This window comes from Phoenix dactylifera, chromosome 3 (assembly GCF_051530095.1).
Source record: "Phoenix dactylifera cultivar Ajwa chromosome 3, Ajwa_hap1_PhDact_Kaust_v1.1, whole genome shotgun sequence".
In the NCBI taxonomy this organism is placed as follows: Eukaryota; Viridiplantae; Streptophyta; class Magnoliopsida; order Arecales; family Arecaceae; genus Phoenix; species Phoenix dactylifera.
Genome location: NC_143192.1, coordinates 43,079,198 through 43,094,556, shown reverse-complemented (window position 1 = coordinate 43,094,556; position 15,359 = coordinate 43,079,198). Strand labels below are relative to the sequence as shown.

General features: G+C 37.3%; 1 protein-coding gene across 1 annotated transcript; it reads left to right on the top strand.

The window, feature by feature from the left end:
• Positions 1-962: 962 nt before the first annotated feature.
• Positions 963-12,794, top strand: LOC103716855 (cell division control protein 2 homolog A). The gene is made up of 9 exons (XM_008805034.6): positions 963-1,289; positions 1,611-1,668; positions 1,748-1,932; positions 6,877-6,997; positions 7,895-8,068; positions 8,514-8,677; positions 8,781-8,868; positions 9,115-9,168; positions 12,400-12,794. Exons 2-9 carry the CDS (start codon positions 1,660-1,662, stop codon positions 12,487-12,489), a joined length of 885 nt encoding a protein of 294 aa, XP_008803256.3. The 5' UTR covers positions 963-1,289; positions 1,611-1,659; the 3' UTR covers positions 12,490-12,794.
• The last annotated feature ends 2,565 nt before the right edge of the window (positions 12,795-15,359 follow it).

Genomic DNA, 15,359 nt, shown 5'->3' with positions numbered 1-15,359 from the left:
TGATAAGATTAAACTTTAAAAGAAAAATAGTATTTTATCATACAAAATGTATGAATTAAAGTAGGGGTTCTCCTTTCATTGTAAATGATTATTATAGCACTAAGTGACATGTTATGATGGCTATTGTCTTTTTTTATCCATTATTATATACTTATACTGGATGATGCTTGTTGTATCTCAGTGCGTACCCTATCACATACTTGGATCTTGTTAGAGCCTCTTTTAATTCATCCATCCATCTTGTATGGGCACCTTTTGGTGCTGATCCCATTTATGCACTGGAGTATACATGGCAGCGCCCATTTATCATGTGGGGATGTGCTAAAACTGTTGTAATGGCTATAATATTATTATTTCTTTTAAAAAAAACAGATAATTTGATACAAACTGTCCTATATCAAAATTTTTATAGCCTTTCCTTCTATTTCCGAGGGGAAACGTCTCTCTTGCATAAGCGATGTCTTAGAACTCTATCGTTTATCTACCTGCACAAATTTTAAAGTGATCGATGGATGATCCAATGATGGATTTATATGAAGGATGGATTCGTGTGAAGAAAGGCAAATTCTTCTCTTGCTCGAAAGATTCACCGTCGACCTATTTGGAAGGATGCCTTATATCCGAAAAGGTTGCCATCTGAGTGCTGGGTCTTGCCGATCTCATGCAATAATCTACAACAAAATTTAGTTTTTTCTGTTTAGTATGATGAAGTTAAAGCCACCCATTATCTATAGTAAGATTTTACGATGCACCGTTGCTGTTTGCCACTGTCAGGAGAAGGCGATAGGTAGATAGATGTGTACCATTCGGGAATCCGATTACTGATTACTCTCAGGAACCTATATTATATATTATATGCTCTGTTTGGCGACAAAATGACAACAGGGCCCACGTGTTCTTTGCAACTCGTGCATCTCCGATTAGTTTCGTGTATCAAATGCTAAGGCCGCCCTCACGTTCCTGGTTGGCTCCCGGCACGTATCAGGGCCTAATGAGGAGTCCTCTTCAATTAGAGGGAGAAAGAAACAGAGAGTATATTTGACTGCGACGGCGCTACGCAGCATAGGAGAAGAAAAAGGGTAGAGAGACAGGGAGGGAGAGGGGCGGAGAGGCATTCAGGCAGCTCCGTGTCTCTCTCGCGTGTGCTCTCTTCCCAGTCCCCATACTCTCTTTTCATTCGAAGCCCACAAAGTAGAATAACCCTCGTCTCCTCGGTTTCGACGCCCGACTCCGTTCGATTCCGGCAGCTCCTCCGCTGTCTCGGGGATCCGATCCCCCGTCGTAGCTCGGTACTTAGCTCTCCACACCTCGTTTCCGATCTTGTTCCTTTTTTGTTGTTTCTGATTTTCCCCTTCTATACGAATGCTTATGGAAAGTGATCCGCTGGATTACATGATTGTTGATGGATTTGATCGGACTTTAGGGCTTTGTTCCGAATGCTTTGTCTTCGCCGATCGGAATTGGTTTCTGGTTAAATGCCATCGATTTCTATGATCTTGATCGATATGGTTTTTGATGAATGCGGCATGTGCGGTCTAGATTTGTTTCTTGTCTGGTTGAGTTTGCTCTCAACTCACATTCTTCGTTTATTCTCCTTTATGGAATGCTAGGTTTTGGATTTCTTGTGTTCGTGCCCCAGTAGAGTTTGGTTGGGATCTAATGGACCAGGTTAGAAGTAATGTGCTTTCCCTTCTTCTGGTAGTAGAATGTGATGTTTTGAGTGATAATGTGAGGATTTTGGTCGCAGTACGAGAAGGTGGAGAAGATTGGGGAAGGGACCTACGGAGTGGTGTACAAGGCTCGAGACCGTCTGACCAATGAGATGATAGCTCTGAAAAAGATTCGCCTGGAGCAAGAAGATGAGGGAGTTCCCAGCACAGCCATAAGAGAGATCTCCCTCTTGAAGGAAATGCAGCACAACAACATAGTCAGGTAGTGCTCTGCCAGCAATTTTTTTTTTGATTTTCCTTTGTGCATCTAATTTAACTTTGTTTCTCTTTGCCTTAGTTTGTGAAAATTATATACTTCCATTAGAAGAGGACATCAAGTGAAGAAAACATAAATTGTTTGGGAGGTCTGCAGAGCTGGATCATTTACTCTCTATAAATGAATGTGTGTGCACGTGTGCGCTTTCTGATGGTTTTGAAATGATAAATCTTGGCAATTATTAAAATGCATTGGATATCGGAAGCTTCAGAAATAGAGAGCTTTGATGATCTAGTCTTCTTTCAAGAAGCACATATATTGAAAAATATGGAAAGGAGAATAGGCATCCAATGGATTCATTTATTGGTAGAGGCAATAAGTTAAACTTTTGGTGTTTGGCATTTCAAGTCTTTGCAATTGATGGCTTATCTATGCAATGATCATATCTGTCTCGATTAGCATTTGCTAACGATCTGCTTGGTAAATACCAACGTAATCGTATGTTGGTATTAAAAGGACATTACTTGCTGTTTGGTCTATTGCTCGTTGAATCTAAGAATTACTTTGTAGGGTCTCGCACGAATTTAATGTCAAAAGTAAAAAAAAAAAAAGGTCAGGAGGGAATTTATTTGACACGAGGCCTTATAGAGAGTTGTAATGCCTTTAGAAAAAGCAAAGTTATTTTTTGAAAACAGTTTTAGGAAGAAAATCAACAAACCATGTGGGAGATTATGAGACATGTTGACTTATATTTATATGTACCTATATATCAATTTTGGTAACTGATATTGATTAGCTGCGAATTTCAGGAGGTCCGATGGGCGACTGATGATGACTATTAGTGGGAGTCATTCTATTTGGTCCATTTGATCAACGATCTTCAAACGTCATAGATGATAGCATAAATCGAGTGTCTGATGGGTTGTGGTGCTAATTAGGGGGTCTATGTGCTAAATGCTTTGAGACAGGTTTGAAATTATGCCTGCTATACATCCTGACATATATTTGTCCCACCATAATCCGGTCAATAAACTAGAAAGAGAGAGACTTAGGGAAATCAGGTAAATCTCTGTGATGCGCATTTGATGTCATTGATGGGACCCATTTTATTGACTTTTAGGTAGGTATTATGGGAAACTATAAGAATGTTGAGAGTGAGATCTGAATAGATCCTTCTGCTGCCACTCTATTCTTTTTTCTTTGTTGTGTTCTCTTTTCCCCTCAAGGTCTAAATGATGGCTTAGGGTGGGCTGGCTACAGACTCTGATCTTACCCGTTGTTGCTTACTCAAGGGTGCAAGTACTGCTTTTATTCCTTTCCCCACCTCAATTATTATAATCTCAAAGTAGGTTCATACATGAATATCATGAGTATATGTATATACATACGTACGTACGTACGTACGTACATATATTAATGAATTACAAAGGATACATATGTACATATATGCATGTTAATGAATTACAAAGGATGTAGTGTAGCTAGTCTTTTTAAGCTTAATTTCATGCTTTGAATAATCCCATGAACAAATTCTAATTAAGAATTGCAGGTATTTTCCCTCCCTCCGGGTCACTTCCCCTCAACTTTCTGATGAATTTGCGGTCAAAATTAAATTCTGAGAATTAACCTTCCAGTGAGCAAATTATTATGAATCATGCGCCTGGCTTTTTTTCAGAAATTACTGCCTGAATCACATTGCTATGACCTGGTATGTTGGTTTTATAAGTTTGTAGATAAAGAGATTGATGGATTACAGAACGTTGGACCATGTTGAAGTATATTTCTGCTGTTTCTAAGTCCAGTAGATTCTGTCACTCTGTCCAGCATCACAAAGATTACTAGGGAGTTTCCTGTTGTAAAAGGACAGTTATCAACACTATTAAGGTGGAAAAACATGGGCCAGCTAGACTAATGGTTGCAAAGTAAGAAGATTTGGTTTTATGATGTCATTCTCTAAGCAGGTATTCATGGAATAAAGCTGGCCCCAGTACTGGATAATAATTGATTTGATTTTGTACTTTTAGAAGTATAATGAGATGTGGCAAGGCAGTTGGAACTTAGAATCTTTGCTGCTGTGGAGAATGAGAGATAGCAGTTAGGATATATTGGAAACTATTGATTTTGGGAGCGCTATATCAAATAAACAAGTCTTACTATATTACAAAGAAAACAAGATCCAGCCAAAAGTTTTATTGCACTTGAATTGCTATATAAAGTGAGACAGGAGAACCAAGCTTTTGGTGATTTCATTGTATTGATAAGTTGCTCTTGATTTTACTTTCCTGATGAGATTATATAACGAAGTCATAACAATATATTTACTAACACTCTAGATGGAATTTCTTGTGTTGGGAGGCTGCTGTTGGTTTAATGTTATCCTAATATTATCTGGTGTTTTTCTTCTCTGAATCAGTATCTTCTTATATGGGCTAAAGTTGTTTGGTGTCTGATTTGAGAGTGTTGAAGCTGTAATTCTTCATTGTTAAGTTGTTGCCTATTTTTGTTATAGTGTGACCCAAGTGTAGGGGAATAGATCTGTGGTAGTAAAGGGACTTTGTAGTTTGACCGATTCTCCATCACACGATAAATGAGGGCCATCAAAGTGCAACACCTTATATTAAGTGGGGTACTGCCACTCATCAGATCTAATTTACCTGCAAGCCACTTAGCCTTTAGTTTACATGGCTGTCATATTGTCCGAAGATAACTTGGTCAAGTTTGGATATCAAACTAAATGCCAATTGTCTAAGTTGTTCAAATTTTACGGTCACACTTTGACACTTGAATCAACATCATACAATGTGGAGAAGGTGCTTTCATAAGAGCAAGATTGCTTATGAATGTGGTGATCTTTTGTAAGCCCCGTGTTTTGGCCTAAAATTCCACGTACTTTATGACTCTTTTGGCCATATTTTGGCCTCAGGGTTGCTCAATTGCATGGCAACTAAGAAAAAGAAGAGGAATTGAAAGATGCAGTTCTAGTATCTAAGGTCAAGCCATTATTCATGGCCAGAATAAAGAAATGGAGTTGCATTCATTGATCAGACTAACTAATCCTATTCCAGAACTTGAAACTGATTGAATTGTGGTTCACAGGATCTTGTCACTTGCTTTAGGTGCCTTGGACTTATAATTTTAGGATTTCAATTTAAACGCCCTTCTTTCACAGCTTTCTGATCTATAACTAATTGGGAGAAAACACTGGTTGTTTTAATTTTTACTCACTATTGAGGGCGGGAGGGGCTCTACGGGGATTTCCTTACCTAGGGGTATAGAGGGATCAGTTATGTCTTCTCTGTATTGATCATTTGATTGATTATAAATTTCCTATGTTGCATCTGCCTTTTTGAAGAAAAAGTTTAAGGGAAAAAGGTGGTATGAATTAAAACATTTATATTATGGAATCATGATATTATGTGTATCCAGATACATGTGAATCAATAGCTCTAAATTCTATTATGTGCAATTTTGGCAATTTGAGGTGAATCCATAACAAAGCATCCTTGACATGTGTCCGCCCTTAATTTCTATTTGAAAACCAAAAACTCCCCAGCATCTCAGAAAATGGTAATGTATAAGTCCCACAGTGTTATTTACAGGTCAATATAGCCATAGTAGGTGATGTGGGGCCTGATCCATGTAAAAATGGAAAAGTACCCAAAATTATTATGTTATATGTTACCTATAACATTGAATATTGATATCAGCCAAAATATAGAACTAGTTTAAGAATCTACAAGGTAGAGTTTATCTATTCCACTTATGGTTAAGTGTAATTTAACTAGCAGAATGGGTTAGGGTATTTAGTTGGTCTCTTTCTTGACTAACCTGATTATTGCTTAGAAGGGTATCAGCCCTTTTGATCTTCCAGTGAATCCGTAAATTTATTAGCAAGAATCAAGGTTGGAGACTTATGTTTTATGGATTAGAGTGTTAGGAACTTGGGAGAGTCTCCATTTTAGTAGGAGATCTGAATACTAAAGACCCTTCTAGCTGTGTGAATCAGCTGGTTGGCTCTCATATCTCCAGGCCAGAAGAAGCACATGATATATGGGAGATTGGAGATCTTTTCTAAAGTCAACGTACCATAGGCTTGAGTTGGAGTTTGTGTCAGTGGGCTTCAATGGTCATGTAGAACTGCATTAATTTTGAAGTACTGCCTAGTAAACTTAAAGGAGGAAGGCTCTTCAGAAGGCAAATGCAATGACCTGCAACCTAAACATATACGAGCAGCTAGAAATTCATGGATGTGACAACAAGTATAGTTCTTGAGAAGGTTTATGGCCTCACTTCTGTAACCAATGATCTCTAGGGCATAATAAGCAATAATTTTTTCTTTAATTGTATGAATTGCAACTAGTTGCTATAGTTATGTATAGTGAGAAGGCTCCTGCCTTTGACAATGACAATCCCAGGAAGACTCATCATCTAAGTTGAAGCCTTTATAGAGCAAAGAGAAAGATTGACCATCTGGTGCCATCATAATCTTTTCCAGAGCAAACCTTCAGAATATTCCCAAGTACCTGAACTTTTCTTTTCCTTTTTTTTTTGCAGTCAAATGTTCATATGCTAACTACATAATTATGGGTCTTTTTATTTAAACTACACTGCTCAATTTAGGCCTGGATAGAAGCCATACATTTAACAAATTTATTGAATTTGATAAAATCCTCTCAAATAAGCATAACCTGCCCGATAATGAATCCCTTTCCTGAGTGAGTATAAAATGATGCAGAAAAGATGCTTTTTTTGTATTTGTCTTGGCTGTTCCTTGCAACTCATAAGCTACAAGAAATTTTGGGTATTATGTCATTGTTCACAAGCTTCAGTTCATCCGAATCCTGGATATCATTTAAAAGTCTGAATATTTAAGCTTATTATATGGTTTTGTGTTTTGAATTCTTATTTTTGACATTTACAGTCATACTTAAAATGGTTTATGGATAACAGGTTGCAAGATGTAGTTCACAGTGAGAAACGGATTTATTTAGTTTTTGAGTATCTGGACTTGGACTTGAAGAAGCACATGGATTCCTGTCCAGAGTTTGCTAGAGATTCTCGTCTAATTAAAGTGAGACCCTTTTCCTCTTATAAATATACATCTTATGTTGATCTATTTTACAATCGTCATTGTGTGACTTTTTGGTGGTTATCTAATGGTTCCATAAATTTTCTTGAAAGTTCTTGTGTCTAGTGATGCTGCTCTCTTTCTAAGAACTCTCGCAGCAGGGATTGCATGGTAGAGTGTTATACTAATATGAGTCATCATTTGTAGTTATATTTATTTATTTAACATTGTGAAAGAATTTATGCTTCTTCATTAAGTTTGAGGTAGCATGCTAGAAGAATCGACCTCCCCACCCTCCTCAAAAAAAGGTTTCTGGAGTATATCCAAAATGAACAATGTCTTTTGTCCTAGGAACAGAATTTCTCACTAAAGTAGTTCTCTTGGTAGAATTGTAATTGAATATTATTTAGTCAATAAATGACTTGTCAGTTTTGAGCTTTAAATTATTGTGAATCTATGTTGAATTCATGGAGACACTTTTGTTTTAATTTTATCTAGAAAATTCACAGCTACCAATCATCTTGAACTCAAGATTGATCTGGTGGTTTGTACATAAATCAGTCATAAACACATACTTGCAGCAGATCTTTCAAGGTTTCTAAGCATAAGGAGTGAATTAACGTGGTTGGTAGTGACAATATATCTATACTCATGGAATAAATAGAGCCGCCTGATAGAGATTAATAATGCATTCCTCACTAAACCATAGATATATCCTGTGGTTTAACTCTTGCTTTCTCTCTTTTGCAGGCATCTCTTTTAGATATGCTGTGGCATTACCTTTTGCCATTCTCATATGGCTCTTTGCAGGACAATAGTGATTAATAGTGCATTTTGGACTGATGGTAGAAAATATATCGGTCATTTTATCTCTTTCATTTTTTTTCTTTTCTTTTGTAGACATATCTCTATCAGATACTCCGTGGCATTGCCTACTGTCATTCTCATAGGGTTCTTCACCGGGATCTAAAACCGCAGAATTTATTGATAGATCGCCGCACAAATGCTTTGAAGCTTGCAGACTTTGGGCTAGCCAGGGCTTTTGGCATTCCTGTCCGGACATTTACTCATGAGGTGATTCTATCCATTGCTAATATTTTTGCCATTTTTCCATAGTTTTGACTTATTGTTAATTAGATCAGATGTAGGTAAGTAGCATATGCTTGGTTTCTGACATAAATGAGTGAATCATATTTGCATAGACCATCTTCTCGAAAACCTCTATTCTGAGAACTAACTCACTCCATCAAAATTAATGTAGCATTGCTGGAAATGCTATTTACATGTATTGCCTTTTCTGTTGTAGATGTTTTTTTTTTATGAGTGCATTTAGGAGTCTGACCTTTTACTCCTTGCAAATGCATTTGCATGCACGTGCAGGGACATACATGGATGTATATATATATATGTACATATGACTGTTTAATTATGTTTCTATGGAGATTTCGCATATTCTAAAATTCTTGCCTTTGTTTGTGGTATAAGATTCTTACTCATCTCCTTTAGGTGCTCTTTTCAGGTTGTCACACTCTGGTACAGAGCGCCAGAAATCCTACTCGGATCCCGGCACTACTCCACACCTGTCGATGTGTGGTCAGTTGGCTGTATTTTTGCTGAAATGGTGAATCAGAAACCATTATTCCCAGGAGATTCCGAGATTGATGAATTGTTTAAAATATTCAGGTGTCTTTATTAAATTCATGCTTATTTGCACTTTTTATGTTACTCTTGGTCTAATACCTAGCATACTGATTTTTGTTATTTTTGTTGCATTATATTTTTGAAGAGTACTTGGCACCCCAAATGAAGAAACTTGGCCGGGGGTCACTTCCTTACCTGACTTCAAGTCTGCTTTCCCCAAGTGGCCTCCTAAGGTGTGAAAGAATGATGTGTTTGCTTTCCTATGCTGACTAAAATTTATTCTCCCAACGAGCATTATGAAATCATTGAACATATATGTTTAGTTTCTAGAAATTATACATGTTTGGTCTACCTTGTGGTAACCTTGGGTTGTGGGCCATCTTGTGCTATGATCAGATACTATGACATTTGTAACTTGCAAAAATGATTGGATTGACTTTCCTAAATTTTAATCTGCTTCTGCTTTACATGCTTTGTAGGATCTGGCAGCAATGGTCCCAAATCTTGAACCTGCTGGAATTGATCTACTCTCTGTAAGTCATGTCATCTTTTGTGAACTGATATGTTAATATTCCAAGGTAATTAACTGAAATATAAATACAAGCAGAAGTTGTGTTTGTCATTTGATAATTGCCAGCTTTAAATATAGGCCAGTTTCTCAGATACCAAAATATAGGATTGCATTAGAGAATTTATGCAGTCCAAATGGGGTCATTGACTTAAATACTGAATGATGATAGCTCTCAAGTGTAGCAATTGAACAAGATTTTTGAGGAGTGCACCACCACCTTCACTATAGTATAAAATCCTGACTGGATGTCTGATAGTCTCCCGGATATATAAGGTCATGTTTGTAAATAATAAATGTACTCTAGCTCAACTTAGATATTTCTTCTCTCTTCATGTAAGAGAGACAAGAAAAGTTTATGAACCAAAAGTGGGAGTCCCATTGTCATCTAGCATACATTTGATAAGATTGTAATCTTGCAGTCACCATGGCCGGAGCAAGGGGGAGCAACTGTGTGCCTTAAATTTTTGCATTTTACTGTTTTAGAGTCCAAGGGCATTTGCCCCCCGAGAAAGTGGTGTTTGATACGAAAGAGTGAAAAAGGCCAAGCTGCACAGTGGAATTTTTGTTCGTTAGATACATAATTTACTCTTCTAGTTAAAATTTGTGGGATGTTTTTCATTCATGCCAGTCATCCACAGTGCAATGCTTTAATTAATCCCAGATGTCCAAGGTCATGCTGTTCCCCGCACGCATAAAATTCTTTCCATGCCCTACACTATATCAAATCTTTATCCATTCCCAAATCTAAGATAAGCAAAGGAGGAAATAAAAAATTCAACAAACTAGTTGAGCCCAATTTGGATAAATAGTGAGCTCTTCCTTACTTTTTTTTTGATGATTTATCTTTTGGTGTGTAATATGGTGTTATGTACTCTATGAAATTTCCAAGCTAACTTGCACACATGTATTCTTAACGAAAAAGAGTTACACACATGTACAGTCTTATATATTGTTCTCTAGTTCAATTTTTTATTCTATGATATTTATAGAAAAATTAATTTTTATTTTTAATTTTGTTGTTTTCCCTCTGAAATCACACTACCAATGGTATAGAGTTTACAGATTAATTGATTATTAAACAACAAGCCATCTTGTTTGTGTTGATTGTTTTTATGGAGGGAATTGTTTTTCCACTTTTTATTTTTCCATTTTTCAGAAATAATTAATTTCTTTTAAATTTTTTATTTCGCTTTTTTTTCTTTTATCAACAACAGACTAATTTCAATCATTTTTTAGAAAAATTAAGATTTGCTCTTTGATTGTTTAGTATTGATTAAAGTTAATTATTACTAACGCATACTAGCACCGCGCCCTCTGGATAAAAATCTTGGCTCTTCCACTAGAGATCACAACTAAGGTTCACCGAGCCGGTACCGGAATCTATACCGGTCCGCGGACGGGTCGGTACGGTACTGGTGCAGTATTGTACCGACACGGTACACTTGGGCGTTCCGAACCAAACCAGCACGCCCATTTTTTTTTGAAGTTTTCAAGTTTAATTAATTAGTAATCAATTTTTTTAACTTTTTTAATAATTTTAAGTCTAATTTGATGTTTTTTTGATATTTTTTGGTGTTTCTATGATTCTGGTTTAACTTAAATGATGCATCTTGTTTTAAAGTAATACAAAGCATAAAATGATTAGTGAGATGTTGCATGCTACAAGAAACAACATGAATATCCTAAAATTAACTAGCGAGATAAAAAATATAAAATAATATAATCAATTACATATATTTAATGTATAACATTAAATATAAAATAATATGAATATCTAAAATTTCGTCAAGTGGCGATGCCTCTCGTAGATATCCAGATCATAAGCATAGTCAGAAGGTAGATCAGCCCACCGCTCTAACTAAGTAGCGTTGTAGTCTTGTATGTTCATTCCATAAGGAACACGCCCTAAATTATAGGCACTCTCGGATCTATTGTTGAAGCTTTGGCTCTGAGAGGTATCTTCTGGCTGATAAAACGGCTATGAAGGAGCCCATCCGAATAAGACAACTAATTTTTCATAATTTTTTATATTCATTAAATATTTTTAATTATTTTTAAATTAAAAATTTTTAAATATAAATATTTTAAAAAATTAATTTTAGCTCAGATCCATGTACAACCCAACAATGGATGCTACATATATTTTTTTAGGTCCGTGGGCATGCATCAAAGGTTACTTATTTCATAATTTTTTCAAATTTAGGCCTAGAACAATGCGCGCATAATTGCATCAAAACTTGAATAAATGAACACCAAATTTTGCTGCAGAGTAGCTTGCATGTCCCTAAATACACTTCTGATTTTACAGTTTTTTTGAATTATATTTTTTATATATTTTTTTCTTTTTTAATTTGAATATGCATTTTTAATTTTTAAAAATTATATGAATCTGAAAATTAAAATTTTATATGTGATCATGTAGATCATCCATAGATCTACAACATATCATAAAATCAAGCCGAAATCGAAAATTTTGGCATGATTTCTTATTTTGCAAATTTCGAGCTATTTTTTGGAGCCCAAAAATTAAAGAGAATGAGATAGGGGAGAGGAAGCATACTTTATTTAGGCTTGGATCTTCCTTCAATCGCACTGAATCGGTGTGATTTTGTAAATTAGGGAGAAGGGAGAGCCGGAAGACCTCTAAATGTTACAGAGAAGAAATGTTGGGAAGGCCTCGGGCATTCTCAACATCTTCTTTTAACAAAAAAAGAAAAGGGTGAGGGGACCCGGTATCGAACTGGGCCGACTCTAGTTTGCACCGAGTTCGAACGGAACCAGCTGGTTCCAAACAATTCCGGCCGGTTTGGTCCAGTTTCCTGCCCTTTTCAGCCAGATCGGGGCCAGTCTCGATTTTAATAGGCGAACCAACCCAGTCTCTATCCGGGTCTGTTTGGTCCGGTTTTGCCGACCTTGATCGCAACTATCTATTTATTTTTTTTGTTATGATCACAACCATTATCTGTGCTCCTTGTACATGCATTGCTGATCACTAAGAAACCGAAGTATTAGGTTGGTGATCTATCCGATTCTGAACCACTTTTGGAACCCTGCTGTTGAACCATCATAATTAGACATCTGGGGTCATGCCCATTCGTTTCTTTATTCAGAGAGATACTTTGCTAATAATGGTAACATGCTATACTTAAGATGTTCTGTTGCTAATTATCTGATTGATATTCATGGCTGTCAGAAAATGCTTCGCTTGGAACCAAGTAAAAGAATCACAGCTCGGCAAGCTCTGGAGCATGAGTACTTCAAGGATCTTGGATTGGTACCATGATCGACTCTTCTCCACTGTACATTTTATCATCAAGTACATCAGATGTTTTGCAGCTTTATCATTGTATTTCTGTGAGGTTTGTGATTCGTTTGTTTTCATTTCTTCATCCTGCCTTCTGGACTTCTATGGCGAGCTGATGCTTGGATTTTCCTCTGATAGCATGAAAGCATCCCCTCTTTTCTTCATACGGGTTTGAGGATATCCTTAGTGTCATTTACTATGTAGATTTCTGGCTTTCGTGCTGAAATTATGGTAAAACACATTTGAAGGACCAAGGTATTCAAAAACTCCCTGTTCAATTCCAATTGCAGCCAAACAACTGTGTATCACTACTTTAGTGAGGAAAGTACGCCATTTCGGTTATTGACAAGTTGCAGGAGATTTGCAGTACGGTTATTGATTGCGTTGCAGGAAAACTGAGTTATTCTTTCTAAGCGTCGACCTTTGCTGAGAAGGTTTATCAGGGTGGTTTCTGAACTTGCTTGATCCCAAGCATTTGGAGTTTGCTTGATGTTGGTCTCGTCCAATTAAACTCATACTCGGCCTAAAATTAGGAAATTAAAAATTTATACTTGGAGTAAAATTTTTGAAATTCATATTTTTCTCTTGTTATCGGCTTTTGTGTTTATTTTTTGAAACCTTCCCATTTTGACAACATCTAAGAAATTTCTTTTTTTAAAATTCAAAAAATCCAAATTTAGGTTGGGGGAGCAAATTAAACTGAATACCTTCAAACAGAGCCAAAACCAAAAATGAAATTAAAATATTATATTGTGTCGTCGAAATTGTTTATTCTGGGACCATTTGATTTATAAGTATTAAAATGATCTCTTGATCTCATCTGTGGAGTACCCAGCTTGGGGAGCTTCTGAAATCTGGAGGATATTCCACAAATATTGGACCCTTACCATCATAATAAGCTTTTATTTGAAACCATTTTAAAATCAGGGAATTAGGAGTCTTGCGCTGTGAGCAGTAGTTCTAGAATTTTGCAGTTTGGTTCTGTCAAGCGAGTTCCTTCTCTAATTCTGAATCGCTTTCAAGAGCAGTTGGATCGGAGGGCTAACTCGTGCCTAGTTTGGGTTGAAAATAGACAATTTGAGAGCATGCAGGCACTCAATTTGAGAGCGTATAACAATCGCTCCTCTCTTTCATTGGCGGGTCTCTTTTAATCTTCCCACCGCTGCCTTCCGCACCAAGTGTTGTGTTCGCAGACCTTGGTGTCGTAAACAGCGTTATTGTTGGTGCACTTCACGAGGGTTATGCGGGTGACGGGCGGCCCCTCCCTTCCCTGCTGAGAGCACCGGTGCTTCGTCACGGTTTTGGATTTTGTCGGTTGGGAATTCGTGCGCTTCATCACCACGTGCTCTGAGCCGGGAAATGAAAAAGGGCACGGAATCAAAAGGTGTGAAGCTTTTGCCTCGAGTAAATAACGGATGTCAGGATTTGTAATCACTATTCACTACCATCCCCTAGGATAGAAGGATCAGGGCAGAGCGAGAAGCTGCAGCACCTTTACGCAGCAAGACAAGACTCAAATTGACAACTAAAATAAGTAATTACTTGGAAGATCTAAATGAATTCATGGATTGGAAGATCAACTCGAACTTTTCTTTTCGCGTCGTGCTCCCGTGCATATAGAGAGACCTGTCTTTGTTCATGTCTTGTTTATAAGATTTTGACATAAGAATGACAAGCAGTACTTGCTAATTATGGGATAAATTACAAGGCATAAATTACCAGAGTGTTTAGAAAGCAAATTTACGAATTAGTTTCACTTATTCCATGTGGATGTAAATTTGAATCTTTAAGAACATCCCTAGAGGCCTTAGCAACCAAGCCTATCTTCCGTGCTAGTAATTCTTAACCTGCTAGTACCACCAAACTTTGGGTTGGATTGTACTACCCTTTGCCACTTTAGTCAAAGACGGGAAATCAATTCTGAAGGGCATCGACTCTTCTTTTGAATCATGTTTCTTAGTATGCCATTCCTGCAAGCACGAGGTTCCATCTACTCAGGGACCAAGCTTTTGGCCCAGGTAGAGTGGAAGGTGTGTGTATAAGGTAGGGTTTGGGCTTTAGAACCTCTCATCATTCTGAGAGGTGGGGGAGAGAGAGAGAGAGAGTGAGAGAGTCCTAACCTGTTAGTAAATTCTCATCCGGTTGTACTGGAAGCTTGCGATCAAATTTGTCATAGTTAAGGTTTGAGTCTAAACCTTGGGTGCAACTTTGGCTGTTCTAATACTCTAGAGCAAGTAATAGTCCAAGTCCATCACAATGCGTTATAGGTTTCACCCTGTATTTATGGATTTAAGCTACTCTTACAAAATGCTCCCCATGTCCACATTGCATTGTTGATGGATCACTCTCTCATAATAATTATCGTATCACGTATGGTCAAAAATGTCAAAATATTCTCCATTTTCCCGATCAACATAGATCCTAGTTCTTTGTTTGGATATCCCTTGCCGTATTTTTCCTAGTGCCTATTTCGGGTATTCCTATAGGAATCGAGGACAGAGAGAACGGGCGTAGGGGAACAAAAGGAGGGAGGAGAGATAGAAGGTGGAGGATGGGTGATGGAGGGAGACGGAGACGGCGGAAATCAGAAAAAATAAGAGAGAGAGAAAGAGAGACTGCAAACTTCAGGCTGGGGGTGTTGTGTTGATATAGGCTATGCATGAGGGCTATCCAAGCCACAAATCCAGCAGAAAATCCATTCCAATCTTGCTAGATTACTCAAATGGATCCTTAGTTTTACCAACCAAAGCTTTTGTGTGTTCACCTAGGCCATCCATTTCATCCAACATTTAGAGATGCAATATTTTGCCTGTTGCCCCTGACGTAAATACAGGAGGTTTATGTACTTA